The following is a 21,003-nucleotide window of genomic DNA, read 5'->3' on the forward strand; positions in this document are numbered from 1 at the left end:
TTCCACAAGGCAGGGACCATAACAGAGAAGTCACCCTTCCTGGACCCACCAGATGACACTGCTTCACCAAGGGGACCAGGATGACACCATGACCCAGCAACAAAGGTGGATTTTCTTTCAACCCAGAACCAGTCTGTTGCATGAACATGATCCCAGAGGCACTCAAAGAGGGGATCCCCAAAATTATGGACTGCTGATGTTTTCCAAAGGAGTGGGGGGACGCTCCATCTGAAGGCTAAACGTGATGCAAACATTCCAAGAGGAATCTTGCTGGCATCTATCCGTCCCAACTAACCATCCCAACTAACGTGCTGGGACCTATCCGTCCCAATCTATCCGTCCCAACTAACGTGCTGGGACCAGCCGGCACTGTAACGTTTCCTGCCTCAGAAAGAACAAGGAGACAGATCGGATGGCTACACTTAGAAAGCAGGTGGAGAACCTCTAGTTCCAGAAGGTCAGGTGGCCACATCATGGTTGTGAATGAAGAAGGGCCAGATGGATCATGGAATCATAGGGCTGGAAGGGACACCGGATACCGTGAAGTCAAATCAATAGACATTTTAACGATGGCTGGTGTGGGTCTTCCGGGCTGTGTGGCCGTGTTCTGGAAGTGTTGTTTCCTAACGTTTCGCCAGCATCTGTGACCGGCATCTTCAGAGAGCAGGAGCACAGACAGGAGCAGTTCTCTCTGTGCCCAGGATGAGGTGACCCTTTTGTGGGTATTTATAGAGATCTGAGGGGGGGGGATTGGGGGTATGAGGGGGGGGTGTATGTGGGGGTGTGGGGTTTGGGTTAACCAGTGGCTGCTTGTTTTGGCGTCAGAATACATGTGTATCTTCCTGGGGATTAGGCAGGGTTTTTTCTTCTGAATACCCACAAAAGGGTCACCTCATCCTGGGCACAGAGACAACTGCTCCTGTCTGTGCTCCTGCTCTCTGAAGATGCCGGTCACAGATGCTGGCGAAACGTTAGGAAACAACACTTCCAGAACACGGCCACACAGCCCGGAAGACCCACACCAGCCATCGTATTCCGGCCGTGAACGACAAAACATTTTAACATTTCTCAGTTTTAATTTCTAGTACAGGATATATCAATAGGTAGAACCCACATCAACCAAGGCTCTTTGGGGTCCTCAATCATTTTTAAGAATGTAAAGGAGTCCCGAGACCAAAGTATTTGAGAACTACTGATCTAGTCCAACCCCTCGCTCAGATGTTTTATGCGGTCGCTAAGAGTTGACAGCTACTTGATGACATGCGATCAGCAGCAGCGTTGCAACCCCAAAAGTCTAGCAGCATCATAAAAGCTCGCTCTTTATTACAGCGTATCTCCTTTTAGATTAGAATCCACATCTTCGTACATGTGAAGTTTCAGCAGGCAATTATCTTCTATACTGTTTTTCTCCCACAGACACCAAAAATTCTCTGCGCCCAGGTAAATTAAAAACATAAAATACAATGATCGCAGCCAACGTCGTGAAACCAAACACAATACAACCAGCAAGAAGAGGTAGGGACACATACAAAGAAGTAATACAAAATCAAACCACATGAAGAGGGGAGGGCGACGTTGCACGTAATGAAGTCAACATTAAATGATTTTTAAGGACAAAGAAATGAGACGGGGGGGATTATATCAACTAGGGGAGGAATTAAAATGCGATCACCAAATTAAGTGTGCAGCAGGGAGCCAGGCCTCCAAAAATGATTTGGGAAATCATTTGGAGGTTACCCAGCACAGCTTTTCCCAATCTGGCACACCTTCCAGATGAGTTGGACTACAACTCCCATCGTCCACGGCCAACACGCCCTTTTAGATATGCTGGCCCAATCCCCACGGTGGAGCCTAAGTGAAGAGGCAAAATTGCACATCTACCAATGGGAAATGCGCTGTTCAGAAGGCAGCTTTTTCCCCACTGGCTAAGAGGGGGTCCAAATAAGTCCCTGGCAGTGCATTCTGGCTCTATAAAAAAATACATCCAATTCAATCTGTGGGTGAGGTGAAAATAAGTAAATAGAGTTATTAGCAAAGGGATTTTTTAAAGTAATGCACTGATCAGCTGAGTGTATAAAATACCCCACAGAGACTTGGTTTCCTGTGTTCAGGAGGAAAGCCGCTGCTTGGTTTGAAGCCCCTTCCTCAATATCCTTATTGCAGTTCTCACTTTCTGTGTGTGGATGCTGCATTTTCCACGGACAATGCGCCAGCTGCAGAAAGAAGAACGTTTGCAGATTGCAACTCCCCTCCCCTCCCCATACCCGGAATATTTTTGCACACGGTTGACCCCCTTGTGCAGAGAGGTGAGGAACAGACAAACACTTGTAAGTACCAAAAGGCAAATAGTAGACATTCTTCAAATTTGTCCTGGCAGAGGCTGGCACCTCTCTATCTAGGAAGGCCACAGCCGTCTCCAAGAAGGCAAAGACAGGAGAAATGGCCCTCAGAAAGCCACCCGAAGAGGGGCCATCTGACACCCGAGTTCACAGAAACCATACCAGTTGAAAGACGGTTCCAAGAAAGGGAGAAACCCTTGGCACCCGCTGCCTACACTTTGCTCCAGAGTCAAGTCACAGCGGGGGGGGGGGGGACCAGCAACCCAGAAGCACACAAATAGCCCCACCTAATTTCTTTGCAAAACAAGAGAAGATAAGGAATTGGAAAGGCCCGGGATGCATAGGCTGATGGAAAAAAAATTCCCGCAAACATCGTAAGCAGAATTTGTGCCAAGGTGGAAGCCGAGCGGGTCTCTTCCCCACCTCCTGCATATCTGGAAAGGGACTTTTTTTGTTTCCAAAATGCAAATGATGACTGAATGGCAAAGGAAGGACTGTGGAGACAGGCTGATCCACCCCAATTTGTAAAATGCTTTATCAATATAAATATAAAATATTTAGAAGTTTGAAAGAGGGGGTAAACACAATGTCTAACTAAGTGCAGAGAGAAGAGCAGAGATTTTAGCTATCGGAACATTTTGTTAAACATATCACTGCTTTATTATTATTATTTAAACACAACCACTAAATCATCCTCTTTTAACCATTGTGTCCTTTGCACTCAAGGGAGGCATATGTCTCTGGGGATTTATCTATCACCTAACCCAAATGCATCCATAGTTTCCTTCATGTAGCACTCTTAAAGTGTGCTTGTGACTACAAACCCCATCGCCCTCACTAACACAGACTGTATATCCCTTTAGCAAGCATGCAAAATACGTGGCTGGCCGCTGTGTTACGGCCCATGGATTTTCTTAAAATATGGTTACATAATAATATGACTTTATTGATTAGCCACAAGGCCATAGCAGAATAGAAAACGCAGAACAATAAGACCTATATATAAAATATGGTTATATGAACTCTAAATAAAATTACCTTTTCAGGATCGATAATCAGCTATCGAGGCTTTTAGCCACAATATTTAATAGATAAGCTCAGCTCAGTTAGCCTTCCTGAGTCTGGTCTACCTCGTGGGGCTGTTTTGAGGATAAAAACAGGGGCCAGGGAGGCATTTCTGAGACCTTTTTGGAGAAATAAATGAATTTTAAAATAACCAATGAACTCAGGAGCAAGGCTTGCTGCTGATTCAGCCAACCCAAAGACTCAGCTCCGAGCTACCTTATGGCCTGTAATCTAGGTAAGGCATTGTTTTTGCCTTGAGGTTATGAATATGCTGCCAGGATCAGCCCAAGGACTAAAGACTTCCAGACATCCTTGGGCTGGCTGGGGAGGGAAGGAAGGACCCCCCCCCGCCGGGGCCCAAGCAATTAAGATGAACTGCATTAAACCCCTTGAGAGTTGCCTTTTGGGTACCCAGAGGATTTCTTTTTTTTAAAAGAGTGGGAAGGAAGAAGAATCTTAAGAGGATCAAGTCTGAGCAAGGGTGATACTAGCGACAAGAATGCTTTTTAGAGAGATTTATAAGACAGGGAAAGGCGGCGAGCTGCAAGGAGAGGAAAAATGCTTTTAAGGAACAGCTGAAATTTACATTGCAGCAGGGAGTGGTAGGGTTAATTGGAGCGATCTCCCCTTTAAAAAAAAGGGGGGGCAGCCTTTCAAAGATGTCCTTTGCTTGGCAGACTACTAATGAGCGCCTCTGCACGTTTGCTTACATCACCATCTACAGCGCCTAGGACTTTGCAGGGTTTTATTTATTTAATTGACGCATTTGTATGCCGCTCGTGTTACCGGACTCTGGGAGGGCTGCAAAACTACCCGATATAGAGTAAAGCAATTTCCCAGAACATTGAGGAATAAATAAGAGCCTTCTTAGAGAAGCTGATCTATTTCAAACTGTTCAAACACCGTTGGTCAAATAAGCCACCACTGGAGGGGTCACGCAACATCCCAAGGGATCAAACTGTGGTTGACGAATTGCAGGGGTTGGGTTTGTACGGAGAGGTCTCTGAAGCCGACAAAATGGTCTTTTCAGGGACTGAAAATCCTTGGAACTGAAGATTCAATTGAAAACTGAATCGAACTCAACTGAAAATTGATTGAAAATTCAGGGATTGAAAATCCTCATAATCCGAGCGGGCAAACTTCACCGGTGACCTTGCCCTTCTGATTTCAGAAAAACTTCCTTGCAGAAATCTTGGAGGGCCTCTGCTAGTCAAAACAGGCTGCCTTTTTCACTGGGTTTTTGATTCGGGTGGTGGTTTTTTTAGATTTTCGTTTTTTACAAAATCAGGGGGGGGGGCTGGCATGCTGCAAAGCGAAGAACTAACTTCTAACATCCCCTCTTGCTGACAAGAAGGCCTTTGCGCTCACGGGAATTCCTAGGAGATAAAGTTGATGGGTGGCTTCCATTCCACATGCCGAGAAAAAGGCTCACGGAAAGCTGGGGCAGAAGGGGAACAACTGGGAAGTTTGCTTTCTGCTTGTTCAATATTGGCGGCCACGGCCATGGTAGCAGCCCTTTTCAAACTAAGCCAAGGCCCTCTCCCAAGGGAAACCACTTTGAAAAGGTCTTATAATCTGATTTCTACGTTCTAAAGGGACTCATTAGCTTCCAAATTCCCAAAGAGGGCTGGAAAAGATTTTAAAGCAGCTAGCACCATCGCTAGCCAAGACAGGCCGCCTCTCACAGGTAAGTGAATGGATCTTCTTGCCTACCACAAGGGTTGGACCACTAGATCATCCTTGTGGGTCCTCTCAACTGGACCACTCTAGGATTCCATGAAATGACCCACGTGCTGGGCACAGCGTCCTATGCGTTTGGAATAAAATGGGCAGAAAATAGCGTTCTGTAACTGGCACACACAGCTCTCCCAAATGACCATCCCAAAGACCCTGTGTGACTTAAAACTACACCTTCTGAGGCCAGGCATCACCTTGTCCGCTCAGCTTTTTCAGCTCGACTCAGAGCAGCAAACCTAGCTCAAAAGCAACAAAGGTTAATTTCCAGGCGTGGTCCCACCAGCCAAGGGAGACAAGATTAGCCTGTCTCCATCTCTCAAGCCCTAAGCCTTTCTTCCTCCTTTTTTTTTTTCTCAATAGTTAATCAGTTGGCTGGGAAATTAATGGCTGGAAGCAATCTGCCCCTGTTTAGACAACATTACAATTCTTTCATCAGCCGCATTTCTTATCTCGGGGGCTATCGAAGGCTTCAGCCGGCGGGAGGGGGTGTTAGGATTTAAGAAGCACAGTTCGAGAAGAGCACTTTGAGGCACCCCACACATGGGAGGGCAGAGTTGACGTTTCAGATCAATCTAAGAGCAGCCCCAAATGTACAACTCTTTCGTGCCTGTTCTTTGTCATGCTTAAACGGATTTTCCAATGGATCCTTACAACAGCCCTGTGAGGTAGGCTGGTGGGTGATGCTGAAGCAGTACTGCGTGCGGTGCAATGTCTTGAGAAAGGCAATTCACGGAGGAGATGCAACCGAGGAAAGGCTCCAGTCAGAGGGAGGAAATGAAACCCAGAATTTTCCCAGCTCCTCTTCCACTAGGAATTTTGCCTGTCTTGCTGGGTTCATGCAGCCCCTGAAGCCAAAACTAAAAAAATCACATTACTGTGTGGTTCGGCTCCATAGGTGAATCCAACCAGGGAACACTTTCGTGCTGGAACCAGTTCTGCCACAGCTACGCTCAGCGCAAGTATGTCCTTCTAAACGAGGAGACAAGAGGACGGAAAGGGGCGAGTTGTACCCCCCATGAAATTCTATGCAACACGAATTCCCCTGGCATGAGGAATAAAATAAATACAGGATCACAAAACGCGTTTCAAGATCAGACATGAATCGCTAGAGAGCTGCATTGTGAAGGGATCTGTTGTGGCATTCAGCCGTGAAGTTAACAGTAAAAGAGATTTGCCAAATACAGCCCAGAAAAGATTAAACGTTCCAGTACGTATTGCGGTATAAAGGAAGGCATTCCCCGGCCAACAGGATTCCCACGTTGCACCCAGCCTTCATATGTCTTGACTGATTTAGGCTGGTTTATAAGCCATGGTTTAGAGCTGGAACTGGATGGGATATGCAACCCATCCAATTACAGTTTAACCAGATCTCGGTTAACAGATCAGTCGCTTCATCTTTTCTCAGGATAAATTTTTCTCCCGCACGGACAAGCAGGACCGGAGAGGTCTTCTAGGGAATACTGCCTCGACCGATGTTGCAACGGAAGATTGAAAAATGCCAGCCAATAATGGAAAGTTGGCCCTTCCGTTTGGTTTGTTCTACAATCAGCAAGGTTTAGCAGAGGGAGAAAAAAAATCTATAGCTAGAAGAGTCAAACAATAGACAGCAACTCTTTTCAACTAGAGATCCTGTTCCAAGGGGTGGGTTTGAAACTTTTCCAACCAGAATGTGTAAAAGGAGTTTGTTATAGTACAGATGTTTGAGGTTGGATTCCCTCAGCAGCAATTTTTCAAAGACTCTTCAAGCAATGGTCTCTCTTTACTTGCTGTCTAAAAATACATAATTATGCACTAGGACATTTAAACCCAAGGAGAAGCACATGTCCTTGTCTTAAAAATGGAATTCTGCTCGAACGTTTTTTAAAAAAAGTGTTTAAAAGTACCTATAATCAAATAGGCATTCATGAGTGCAAACCAATCTTAGATTTGGTCGGCACTGAAGATTTGTGGGGAGTCAGCAGTGCGTTTGAAGAGACAGAACATCACGGCAACGTTAAACAGAAAAGATGGTTAATTCAGCAATTCAGTGTAACCAAAGTGGCACAAAATCAGTGAACATGCCACCAATAGTGAGCTCTGCCACTGAATGCCTGCTGAATTCCCTTAAACACTCACATTTGGGAATACTGTAATTCACAAATGATCTACCGGGAAAAATTCTGGATCAAATGCTCTAGCTGAGTCCGGAGCACCTTCACGGAGCTGCCTATTCTCTCTGTATGATTTACTGTTCTCCTTCTTTTCTTAACCACCCCCCTTTGGCTCATTTTGCCCCACCTCATCCCTGCAGCAAATCCCAGGAAATTGCTTAGTTTCTTTCTGTAGGGCTTGAGAATTCTTCCCACAGAGGAGTCTCTCCCCTGTGCCTCTGCATGAGTCTCTCCTTCACCCTACTCTTCTAGGGACAGCAATTCCTGTTGAAGAGGGTAGGTTCCTCCAAGAATATCAAATGCTTCCTCTTCCATAATATCATATTCAAGAAGGTCTGTTATGCAACGACAGGGAATAAACTTTAGATGCCAGAGGTAAATAACTTCCAGAGATTATGGAAAGAGCTCGCCTTGCATGCAGAGATCCCCCAGTTGACTCAAAAACCAGATTGCACGGGATTCTAAATTGTGCAAGAAACAACTGAATTGGTGTACGTGTGAAGGTTCCCCCTTCAAAGCATGGAGGGGATAACGCTGTGCCTAGAGACACACAGCAGGGGAGCCCTCTCTCTCTTTAATCATGTGAGTTCCCTGAACAATCTAAAGGGATGGCTATGGGAAAAATTACAGAAAGAAAACTACATTTAATTATTTGATAGAGGTGACCAGAAGCCTCATGCAGGTGAACAAACCAACTTGCCAGGTATCTGTGTTAGAGGGAAAACAGTCGTCCCTTTCTGCAGGGAGCGAAGTAGCAACTGGGACTCAGAGAGAAGAGACAGATCCACCCTAAAACATACGTTCTTCCACTAGCAAAGTCAGGCTAGAAACTTATTCTGGTCTTCTGTGCAACAGTGTCAGGCAAGATACTTCTAGCTCTCAAATCCCAGCTCCTAGGCTTTGATTCACATTTTTTTTTCTCCCAGGAAAGATCCTACTTAAGACTTACAGCTTCTTCTAGCATCACCCAGCCCCATTCTCATGACTGCTATTTCAGCACAAGGATGGTTAAGATTACTCTAGAAGACGCTGCTAAACAGATACTCTGCCGCTAATTGGGGACTACTTAGAAATAAAGAGTCATTTTATTTCCACTGTCCTGACATGCCGCTGGACTCCCTCAGCCATGCCTGGTTTATAAGTCAGCCTGCAAACCTGGTTTACTAAAAACAGAGTTAAAACATGGTTTAGTGTAATGTGTAAACCAAGACTTGGTTGCCATCCTCAGCCTGGAAGTTTTGCTTTATTTCATTAGCCTTATTCTCAGGCAGATTATACATTATGTTATGGGGGGGGGGGAGTTTATCCATCAATTTCTATCAGCTTCTACCCCCAGAAGCTGATCGGAGGATTCACAATCTGACTCAACTGCTCTAGAGTAAAGAAAGGGGATCAAGTGGCTGGTTTTCCAACAGGGCCCTTGTCTTGCTTTTTTGCAGCTGTGAGTTTAAAAGGAAACTTTTTTAAAAAGTCCCTAGGATGTACCTTGAAAAAAAGGGGGGAATTTTTCTCCCAAACGTTTCCTTGAAAATGTCCTGCTGATGCATGGGGGGGGGGGGGGGAGATACTTTTTATTAAAAAAAAAAAAAAAACCCGTGAGGGGTCCGAGGCAGACTTTATTAGCAGCCGGAGCTAAGAAAGACCGGGGACAGTCTTCCCTTTGCATTTAAAATGCCAGGCTCCTCATTCGGGCCCAAAAGCAGCGACACAGGAACCTGGGGGTTCGCTCCCTGTTTCTTGGAGACCTCGGTCTACTAGCAGTTTCATCATCTGGACTGCAAAACCAGCCGCTTCCATACAAACCAGGAAAGCAGCTCCTATGGAGGAAGAAGGGGGCGGGGGAGCTCAGAGCCGAAGAAAGAATCGACTTCCTCCCCACTACTCCGGTCCTGCAAAAATCCTCCTCTGACATCCTTGGCGCAAGAGAGACGTTCACCGAGAAAAAGCGGAGACACCCCGCGCGCTCTTTTCGCTTCTTTCTCCCGAACCGGGGACGGGGCGCGGAAAGCAACAAGTGGGGCTGGGCGGTCGTCCTTTTAGCTCCTTCTTCTTCTTCTTCTTCATCTTCCCCAGCGAGTGAAGTTCGGGCAGAGAGGGACCCCCCCCCATTTCCCACCGTGTGTGTGCGCGTGCGTAGGGAGCTGGGGGCGCGCGGGCGCGCGCACCCGCGGGATCCAGGGAGCTTCCTCCCCCATCACCCGCAGCCGCTGCCCCGAGTTACCTTGCAGGAATAGGTCTGGTGGACCGGATCGACGTTGAGAATTTCCTCCACCGTCCCGGTGAGGACGACGTTGGCGTCTTCCTCCCGCCGCTCCAGCTCCTTCTCCGGACAGCTTCCGCTGCAACGGGCCGGCCACGATGCCAGCAGCAGCAGCAGCAGCGAGAGCAGCAGCGGCGCCGGGGGCGACCCCTTTCCCCACCGCATCGCGGCACAAAAGAGTCGGCTGCGGAGGGGGAAGCCCGGGAACGCCGCGCGCGACGGAGCCGGAGTTTGCCCGCGTCCCGACGCAGCCGGCCTTTCCCTGCTGGCTTGCGCGCCTCCCCCCGCGGCGATCCTGAGTTGCGAAGCGCGCGAGAGGAGGAGGAGAAGAGAGAGAGAGAGGCGGAGAAAGGAGACGGAGGGATGTGGCGTTGCCGGCCCCGCGGAGGCGCCGGCCGAGAGCTCCCTTCCCGGCGCAGGCTGGCCGCCTCCTTTGCCAGCGGCAGAAAAGGGCTCCGGCGGGGGCGGGGGCGGGGGGAGCAATTTGCATGCGATCTGAATTGCTGATAGGGGAAGGGGAGGGGGCAAGCCGGGGGGAGGAGAGAGAGAAAAGGGGAAGAAAGCCGGGCTTCGCTGCTCGCCTCTGCGGCCACAGGAGGGAGAAAGAGAAAGGGAAAGGGCGAGAGAGAGAGAGAGAGAGAGGAGCCGGACTCCGGCCGGGAGACCGCCCCCGTCCGCCGCTGGAGCCGACTCCGCTCCGGTTAATGGCTAATCGAGCCGCCGCCGCCGCCGCCGCCGCACGTGATGTGACTTGCCAAGGTGCAGCGCTCCGCTCAAGACATTCCGGGGGCGGGCGAGAAAGGCGGAGCCCGCGGCTCGGACGGCGCTGGGCGGAAGGGAGTCGCCGCCCGCCGCCTCGTCTCCTGGCGCTGCGCTGCGCTGCCCTGCCCGCTGGGCGGCTTCGGGAAGCCCGGCTGCTCTGCCTTGCCCGGGGGCCCTGAACGGCAGGGCAAAGGGCGCCGGGGGGGGGCTTCTGGGGCAGGGGGCGCCGGGGGTCGCCCCACCCCCCATTTTCCTACGGATCCGTCAGCCTCGGCTTCTCCTCCCTGTGCGCGCACCTCTCCGCCAACACCCGCCCAGGTGCGGAAAGTCGATTTGCCTTCCGCGTGCCGCGTCCAGCAAGGCGCGAGGGCAAGAAACAAGCCGCCTTGCCGCATTTACTCGAGAGTCGTCCCGTGAAAGTCAGTGACTTCCTGCCCCGGAAGCGAGACCCCCCCCCCCGGCGAGAGAATCAGAACGAATGGGGGGTTGGGGGTCCTGTCCTTTGCAAGCCTCGCCGAAACACAGACCAGCCCGCCTTACAGGCCAGCGTGGTTAGTCTGCGGTTTGAGCGTGGTGGACAAACCCAGATAAATGGGTTAACTCAGGACACCTTGATTATTGGTATCCTCTGAGCTGGGTGGGTTCCCTGCAGACTCGGAAAACTTCACTCCCCCCTGCCCTGATGATGTTACCCAGCCTGGCGTAGCCCAACGTCTGCAAGAAAACCACCAAAGTCATTGGACCCGGCCCTGAATCTATTCTCTGCGGTTGAAATCTTATGAGACACACCACACAGGAGTGTATGGTGCAAATGCAGCCAGATCCTCCCAGAGAAGGGCGTATATAGGATTCTCTCACTCTCAGATCTATCCAGACTAATGGCAAATGCGCGCAGCATTACAACCCCACTTGTAAGGTAGTCCCCTTGTTAAAATAGCCCTCCAATAGCCACCAACGAAAGGAAAGTGTGATCATGGAGCAAGAGGCAATCAGGGATTAAGAGGAGGAAAGGCAGCAGTTACAGCTTAAGGGGGGGGGGTACAAAGCAACCCATTTTAACAGAATGACAGATCCTGGGTTAAACGCCACCAAAGCAACCCATTTTAACAGAATGACAGATCCTGGGTTAAACGCCACCAGCCAGCATTGCAAAGCAGCCGCTCACCCTACAAAGAAGGAATTGGGCAAATGGGGTTCAGCCTCCATCAGCAGAAGCTGCACTGCGGGGCCACCCCGGAGAAGACCCTGCCTTTCCTCGCTCACGCCACACCCAGGATGAGTGTTGAACTGCCCCTCTGAGTGCTGGAGGGAGGGAGGGAGGGGGGGGCAGAATAAATGAAATGACCCAGACCGACTTGGAGTGAAACAGTTCCTCGGACCCGAGATGGCTTTCAAAAGCATTTCAAGCAAGCCAGGAGGAATCTGAAGATGAAATCTATCTTTGGAGAAGTCCTTTGACTGCCACAGGAGCAACTGAGGGCCTTCCCCATGGCCTCGTCTTGCCTTATTGCTGCTGGATGAGACATTTCTCCTGGTGGCGGCGAACAGTTCTCCACTCGTCCTTGGTGGAAAACTCCGCTGGCATGAAATGGATTGCCCACATTCCCTCTGCTGCCTGGCTTCCCTGCCCTGCCCTGTCTCCGAGGGCATAGGGGACAAACACTCAGAGATTTTACCCACCTTGAGGTTCTTCTAGGACAGGGACAGACTAAGAAAAGCTAAGGGCAAGTTAAGTGGGTCTCATTCACAGGCTGGGGATATGGCAGAAAAAAGAAAGATTCTGGGGAAAACGTTCAGTGACCCCTAGAGGGATTTTTAGCCCATCTCCACCTCTTCCTTGGGTTGTGGCCTTTGTAGGAGGTACGCCACAAGGAGATAAACCGTCCCTGGTGATCACGACAACGTTGGAAAGCATCAGGGACGTCTAAAGATGGATCGTCTCATTTGGGTTTCCAAATTAGCACTTTGCTGGGAAATGCCGATTGTACAAAGGATATTTCACAGAGAGGACCCTGAACAAGCTTTGCTTGTAATGGGAGGGCCAGCAGTTGAATTATTGAATCGACATGGGAAAGACAATAAGAACTTAATTGGAGACACACAACTGCGGAGCAATTCTTCTGCGGGGTTGCCACGAGGCTGGGTTGTGTGTGCGTGCGCGCTTTTCAGCTTGGCAAGGAAAAAAGAACATCGTTTAATACATTTGACACCATTTAATTTTTGTCGCATTCAAGAATATTAATATTTAATTAAGCTTTACTACTATTTTATGATAATTTTAATTGTTGTTAGGCTTTCCAGGGCCTTAACGGAGAACGGAGGCGGCGGGGAGCAGGAATCTGTACAATAAGGTATCTTGCTTGTTACCCTTTTTCTATGTGTGGGAGGATCCTTCCCCTATTTTCTTATTCTTTAACAACTGCATAATCCACAGACGTTTTTGCTGGCTTTGACTGTAATAAAACACTGTTTGATTTGATCTGATCCACATAAATTCAGGCAGCATTTTCTACATTGCTTCCTTGGGTGGCAGGGTGAGGAGAAAGGAATTGCTGGCTCTTAATTTTCAAGTGGGCCTTTTCTTTTATAGCTAAAATAGCACTAGCTTTGTGAGAGCCCCCCCCCACCCCCCAAATCTTTGGGGGGGATCAAACAGAGAGGAGAGAGATCATGCTGAGTGAAGGTTGAGCAGGAGAATTCTAGGAACTGAAGAACTTGGTGCAGTCCCTGCTCTGCCTGAGGAAAAGATAATTATTTTTTAAAATAAAAAACACATACAGTTTATGTTATAAAATCAAGTGCCAGACCAGCATAAGCTTGAGTTCCAAGGACATTTCTCATCCCCCTTGGACTCCGTAAACTTTCTTTAAAAGCAAGAATGATGGACCATTGCTTCGTCCGTTTCCTAAGGAAAAGTCAGGCAGAAATCATAGCCTTCTGAGGTCTTGGAGGATGGCAAGTAGACATTCAGGTCTTTGTAATGGGCAAAGGAGCCCCTTTGCAGCTACAATGGTACCTCTAGTTACGAACGCCCCTCCTTACGAATTTTTCGAGATATGACCAGCTCCGGCCCCAAAAATTTACCTCGACTTGCGAACTCCGCCTCGAGTTACGAACCGGATCCGCGGCCGTTTGCCCTGCTGCCACGCGGTCGCGGCTTCCCGTGGGCGAGATCGCGGTAGCAAGGAGACGTTCGGTGAGGCTTGTGGTGTGTTTTGTGGCGTTTGGAAGGTTTTTGTGGCATTTGGAAGGTTTTTGAGGTTTAAAAATAAAACGCATATGTTTCAGAACTGTTTAGCCGTATTTACATTGAACCTTATGGGGAAATTTGCCTCGTGGTGCGACCAAATTCAGAGGGCGGAATGGATTAACCGTATTTACATTGAACCTTATGGGAAACTTTACCTCGACTTGAGACCAACTCGAGTTGCAACCAGTCACGGAACGGATTAAGTTCGTAACTAGAGGTACCACTGTATTTAATGAACGAGCTAGTCACCATTTTGCAAAACTGCCCACCGCCCACTTCCAGAATGCCAAAGGTGCCTACCACCCAAAAATACAATTGTACAAGAGTGAAAAGAAGAAAAGTTTTCCCTTTTAGACTGTGGGACCCGATATACAGTTTGCTGAGTAAGCCACAGTGAGCTGGGCTCATGCCCCCCACACGCGACAATAAACCATGGGGTACAAACCACAGATTCATACAAGACCCTAAGTCACAAACCATGTCTTAATGTGTTGTGTGAAGCCAATGTTGGCAACCCATTCCAATCAACCAATTAGCACACAGCACTAGAGAGATTGTAGGTCCACATAATACATAAAGTCAGCATAAACCACCACGATGGCTCAGTTTGGACCGGCAGGTCCAGACAGGGCTTTTCTGGCTACCTGAGACGACGAAGATGCGTTCAGAAGAGAACGTTTGCACAGTATGGTTAATCGGCTGGGAAAGAGGGAGGAGATTCCAGCTGATCACACGTCCACCTCATTAGTCTTATCCAGACTTGGTTTGTGGCTTAGATTTATATGCTAATCCAGTCTTTTTAATGAGTTCGTGATGCATTACATTTTGGGAATCTAGAAAGTGGGTGAACTCATCTGTGGTGTTAAACCTGGAGGCTCCTTGGAGCAACTGCGGCATAGAAAATGCTGGATCTTTTCGCTCGTCTTCGTCGTCGTATTTCTGTTTTTTCCTTGTACAAATCAGGAGTACAATCTTTTTTTTTCCTTTTTAATTGCTCCTTCTTACATTCCACATCCTGGGCCCAGGCTCACGTGCACCTTGAGATATTCGAAAATCAAATAGCTTGAAGGTTGTTTTGCTGGCACAGGTCTTGTGCGCATACATACGCTTGCAATCTTCGATGTTCCTGGTGTATGTGCCAGAGTGGATTTTGGGCTCCAGGGGTAAGAAGATGACCTTGATTTTTTAAAAATAATGTACCCTATTGTTTCATATTCCCTATTTCCTGAAGCAACAGGAAATTCATTTTTTTCCCCTACTCTGAAGTCCCACCGAGTTCAGTGGGGCTGACTGTGATTGGAAATGCGTCAAAAGGATGATCCATCGGGTCTCATCCAAATATTTGGGACGGCCGTTTCCATCAGGTCCAGCAGAGGCAGGGGATGGAGGGAATTGTAGTCTGAAACAGGCTGCCTCTGTGACTACATTCTCTGTCCTGGGTGCCTGGAAAAAGGATTTCTTCAGTGACATTTCTCTGTTAGTGAAGAGTATTGGTTTATCTTCAGGTCTGGGATAATAGTAGCAGAGAGGCCAGCCCCCTTTTTGTTCAAACTGTTGGTGTTCACACACTTGCTGCTCTACAGAGCCCTTAAAACAACTCTGGGATGTCTGTTCACCCTCAACCAGCAAAGTTGTCGATACTCTGGTTAAGATATCCCAGATGACTGAACAATCAAAAAAGATTTTCCCAGCTGCAGTGTTTTTTTTTAAATCAAGCCCACATCTTTGAGAAAATATTTGCGCTAGGTTCCAACGGATGCGCGGTTTCCCTACCCTGTGCTTTTCTCTCTTTAACAATTAACCTCTGCCAGTGACATTGGACATTTGCAAAGTATTTCCGCTTAATCTCTTTGCTGCAACAGTTCAATCACCTCCCTAGACAGCCGCCCCTGGGAGACGGTCCCTTCATCAGATCGCCTGCCTGGATAATGATTTTCAGATAACTAAATGTATTAATGAGAGCCCAGCGGGGGCTGGAATATGTTCTGAAGGAAGGAAAAGAGGGAATGTTGGCCAGAAGATGATGTGCATGGTTGCCAAACAAGTAGAGATATAACCCCCTTTGTTTTCTCAGCTGAGGCCAAAGAAAAGCACTGTTTTTCCCCCCAAGCATTTGGGTCTAGTTGAGTAGACTCCCCTTTCGGTTTTTATTATTGCCATTTTCTATTTTGCATTTTATATATTCTATGTGTTTTAATGTCATGTGGTTCTTTGGGTTTACTGCTTTTCTGTGGTGCACTGCCGAGAGTCATACTGATTTGCGCAGTGCTATAAATCCAGTAAGTGAGGAAATAAATAAATATTCACATCTTCTACAACATGGTTCCTTTACCTGTATTGGACTACAACTCCCATTAATGGCACTGCTGGCTAGAGATGATGGGCAGTGAAGACACCGTGCAGAGAAGATGCTAGCAGAGAAGATGCTAGCTTAATCTTGGCACAATCTTCAGCTTGTAAAACAAGCTACGGGTAAAGCATATCATTTCTGAATTAATTTATCTATGCAATAGTTATAAATTTATCCCTTCTCTGTTTAGTGGGTTAGATGACCCACCTAGTTCGATGATATGCAGTTGATCAAGCAATAGATGGATTGCTGCCAAAAAAATTTGCCTGAGATTTTGGGGGTGTGCAGCTGATCAGATCAATCAGTACTTTAAAAAGTAAGTAATTGGAATTGAACTGAATAACTCAACACTGGAGTTTTGGGGAATGTGTGAATAATTCAAAGCAAGAGAGATGTAACTGTCTGGTCTCAAGGCAACTTCTATTTCCTTCTTACACGATTTCTCTCAGGGCCGTCATATCTTTACAGCAGCCCTTAGAAAAGACCGGATTACCACTTGGATGAGAGACCACCAGGAGATTCCAGAGCTGTCGACTAGCCTGGGAAACGGAGGAAAGATCTGGGAAGACAGCAATGGCGTTGCTGCTCAGAAAATGTCAGGGTTGTGATTGTAAAGAGACGACAATAATCACGCGCAGCTCGACGGAGGCCTACTTTTCCAAGACATCTTCCATTTCTTTATTTTTGCCTCCCAATCCAAATGGATCCACAACAGAACTGTATGGCTCCCTACCGAGAGTGCAGCCCCTTAAGCCACATGTTTTTTTCCTCGGGGAACTGGACTTCTACGCCTCATCCGGTGCTAACATATCTGAGCATTATTCATACCGTTAAGAAGGAATGTCTGTTGGAATAAAGAGGCCGTACCCTAGAAGATCTGGAGGGGAGGGTTGGTGTGCAATTCCTGAGTCAGCCTGGACGGAATGAGCAAAGCTGTGAGGTCCGGGCAGATGTTCAGGTTTGGCAGATGAGGCATTCAACCCACATCCTGAAGCCTGAGTAGATCCTTGGAGAAGGAGCACGACTTTGCAGGGGCCGGTCCTTGGCAGAGCCCCGAGGGGGGATTGCTTATGCATTACACACAGGAGGAGGAGGAAGAGGAGGATGGGGTGGGGAGTGCTCTTTGACGTCCCTGAAAAGCTCCAAGGTGTAGCACGTGAGCAAATGCCGTTGCTATAATTCTTCCCCGCTCTTGATGGCGCAGCGTGCTGCTTCTGAAGACCCACGTCCCTTTCTAATAGACTCACATGAAGCCTCCTGATTTTAAGACATCCTTTTTAAGAAACTTCAATCAATTCTCCCCGGCCTCAGCAGCCTTGCTGCGCTGACATCTGCAGCCTCATCATGCCCAAAACCATGGAAGGAAAGGGGATGTCATCGTGCCCACATCCACAGCTCTTAGGTGCGCTAGCCAAATGGAGCCTCCAGTGAACAGGGCAGTCTAACCCTGTGGAGGGTCTGGCCTTGGTATGTTCAAAACAATGGAAGGAAAGGGGGTGCTCTTATGCCCTAAATATAGTTGGCCAAGAAGTAGTCACTTTGGAAATAAAGATGTCAGGCAACACTTTTAGAGTTTAAATATTGTCCGCCTTCCTTGACCTCCAGTATGTTGGACTCAAATGCCCCTGTTCTTCACACCATCCACATCTACTAGATGCCCACCCTATCCATGCTCCTCATTTTTTCTAAGCTAAAAAGCCCCACATGTAACCTTTCTTCAACTTTCTGCTTTTCAGGCCTCTTCCTGATTATTTTCACTCCTGTCACTTCCTTTTAAAGACGAGCAATATTTCAATAATAGCTTGATTATTTCCTGGTTGCAGTTCATCTGGAAATGACCTTTTCCATAGCTGTCCTGATTCTTTCAGTGTGTGGTGGCTTTCAAAAAAGGCAGCTTACGGGTTATAGTAATTCGTCACAGATCCTCCCTATTTAGAGGCAGTCTATCTCTGAAATACAATAGTACTGAAGGACATTGGCCGGCTCATCTTGGATATACATGGAATGCTTGATTCTTACATTCTTAATGCTGTGGCTTTTGTTCCAAAAACACACTAGCCCATGATTTCTAATCCTAAATCACAACTGGTTGGATTCACACAGTGCCATAAACCATGATTTACAGAGTCCTAATCCACATCATGATTGTTATCATGACCATTACAGCTTAATGTCATTTGTGGTGCAGGAAAATTTTAAAAAATCAAACTCTGCATGACAAATGACCTGGATATCTAAGCATCTGGGTGGTTCTTTCAACCCTGAAAAAGCTGGAATACATTTTTCAGTTGAAGTGGGCCAAGTGGGGAGGGGTGGCGGTCAAAGAAGGCTCCCCATTATCAAATCCCATTTTAAAACTGCACTGGAGTTCATTGTCTTGCTGAAACGCAGTTGTCATCTTAACTGCACAGGTACCCAAATGGGGATGGGCAGAATAAAAATGGACTCTGTAAAAAAATGGCAAAGCTTTACATCCCCAACCTTTGACATTCATCTCTTCCTTCGAGAAATCTCTCCGCCACTGACATATCCATCTTCAGCCACTCCAAGGCAGGAAATATTTCTCTCCATTTCCCTTGACAGCCTGTAGGTGCCCAAGGCTGGCTGTATTTAATTACAACTCCTGCTGGATTTATTAGTATTATGGTTGGGATTAATTGAGAGAAGTAAAAATGCTTCATTGGGCAATCTATCTTTCTTAAGATACTAAAGTTAGTTACACTGTCATGAGCTAATAACAGTGAAATAAAAATATTTCCCGCCGCCCTCTTTTCTCTGCTGCATTGTACAAAATGGATTTTCATAATTCCTCGGGTGCAAGAATGCAAGAGGGCCTGGAAAGCCACAGAAAAATAATTGAGATAAGCAAGGGAAGCGAGGGAATGGAGGAAGAATGCCATCGTGAACTTTAAAATATAAAATGCCAATAAAATAAAATAAAATTATATTTTAAAAGGAAAGGAAATGTTATCTTGGGACAAAGATTGCTGCCCGGATGATTTTTTAATTGTACAGTGGATTCCTGTAATTTGCCTTTTTATGAACAAAAAAATCCTGAAATTGCTTCATAGTTCCTCTTTTATAGAGATGTGCACCAAAAGATTTGGCAATGGAGACACTTTGCCTGCCCAGATCCATTCCTACAAACCATATAAGTTGCTCATTGACTCAGACTTTGCTGAGATTGTTCCCCAAGAAGAAAAAGGGAAAATATCTCATATGGGGTCAGCTACTGGCCAACTGGCCACTGATCCATACTGCATGGTTTCACATCCTGTGCTAAACTATGGCTTGTTTTACTCCTAACCTACTGCGCAGGTCACAGTGGCTTGATCCCCACAATCCACTAAGTTATAAACCACGATTTACAGATCTTAATGGTGGGGTCTGTAAAACACGCTGAGCACAGCAACCACGGGACAACCTGTGACATCAGTTCTGGCTGCCTGTTGAACAACTTATGAATTTGGGTGAGGTGTGCAACCCCTCTGGGTCCAAGAATAACAGGCTCAGGGAAATCTGAAGTTTTGCAGAGGTCCTATCAATTATTCAGGCAAGAAAAAACTTAAGGCCAGATGTCTGAACATAAAGCATGCTTCCACAAGAAACCTGCTTTGCAGTTTTGCCTAGAACAAACCAGGATTTAAAGGTGGAAGGAGCACCCGATGAAAAGGCCAGAGCTGTGAAATAAAGCACGTTATCCTGGAATGGTGAATTGGGGCTTGCACATTTTAACCATCAGTGTTATCTTCAGCAAGGCAGCTAGTCTGTGTCTCTGTCCCTGTCCCGTCAGGGGTCCCAAATTTGATCTCACATGCAGAACTCCACTGGGCTTGCAGACATCATAAAGGTTAAACCGGGGTGTGTGTGTGTGTGTGTGTGTGTGTGTGCGCTATGTAGAGGAATGAACTCCAGTTTCAGATTCCTCTTGAAATGAAAAGGCATTAGGGCTTCTGGGAAAGTCGTTTCCAGTAAAAGGAATGATATTAAGATTCAAAGCATGCACGCACATTTATATACATACATTCTCTCTGTCTTCTGGCAAAGAGTTTCAAACTTTTGAAATAACAGAGCAGAGTGTCTCCTGGATGTCTTTTGCCAAAAGGCAGAAGGGGGGGACGGCTTTCCCTTTTTTTTTTAATTCGCCTCCCCCCCCCCCCATTGCCCTCCACAGTGGGGGACCGGTGGGATTTTCAACCTGTAATTCTGCTGTTCCTTTAAATCCATAAAAACAGGATGAATGGGTGCAAAACGTCAAGAAGAAGAAAGAGAATTTGATGGCGGAGTCGTCATCTTGAGATTTAGCCAAATGCTTAATGTAACTGTTGCCATTCCCATTAGCAGAAGCATGAAAAGGGGCAGGAAGGAGGGGAAGTGATACAAATACAGCTCTTAAAAGATTTTTCTTTCTACGAATACACACACAGACGTATAGCTTTTCTTTCAAAGCTGCAAAAATGGGGAAATAATCACCCTGTCCATAAACAGGACTGAATGCATAGGAGTTGACTATTTGGGGCTCGTTAATTTACACACACACACACACTTTCTCTGTGTTTTTAACATTTCTATGTACAGAGGCATCTCTGCAACAAAGAAAGAAAGTTTGCTGGAGTGTCTGAACTACCGCTGGATTGCAAGAAAAGGCCATCAAGACTACTTCTCTTGGAACGTGCCACATGTCCTACTGAACGGGAGATGGTCTGGATTTCATTGCAAGCACATCCCAAGGGCATGAAGACACCACTCCCAGCCTAATTGGCTGAGGGATTAGCAACCGTGCTCCAAAACAACTAGAGATCACCAGAACGTGTCCTCATAGGAGCCAATCTATTTTTTAAAAGGATACTATCCATTTTTCAGTGTTGGAGAAGACTCCTGAGAATACCACAGCTAGCCAAGAAAATAAATAAATGGATCCATTGAACAAGCCCATCCAGAGCTCTCAGGGCAGAAATGACCAGGCTCAAATTATCATATTTTGGATATATTATGTGAAGACCCAGCTCTCTGCAGAAGATTCTAATGCTGGGAAAGGTGGAGGGAAAGAGAAGAAGAGGGTGACCAGCAGCAAGGTGGATGGACTTAAT

At 47.1% G+C, this 21,003-nt stretch overlaps 1 protein-coding gene across 1 annotated transcript in view; it reads right to left on the reverse strand.

The window, feature by feature from the left end:
- Positions 1 to 10,293, reverse strand: part of AGRN (agrin) — a 155,728-nt gene extending 145,435 nt beyond the window's left edge. Inside the window, exon 1 of the mRNA XM_088136758.1 lies at positions 9,513 to 10,293. Coding sequence (XP_087992884.1) covers positions 9,513 to 9,716 — 204 coding nt within the window. The 5' untranslated portion in view covers positions 9,717 to 10,293. The remainder of the gene's footprint in view (positions 1 to 9,512) is intronic.
- Positions 10,294 to 21,003: the final 10,710 nt, after the last annotated feature.

The sequence above is a fragment of the Python bivittatus genome, unplaced genomic scaffold (assembly GCF_059951505.1).
Source record: "Python bivittatus isolate LINGU-HERP-01145 unplaced genomic scaffold, Pbiv_v1 ctg000090_np1212, whole genome shotgun sequence".
NCBI classification, from domain to species: Eukaryota; Metazoa; Chordata; class Lepidosauria; order Squamata; family Pythonidae; genus Python; species Python bivittatus.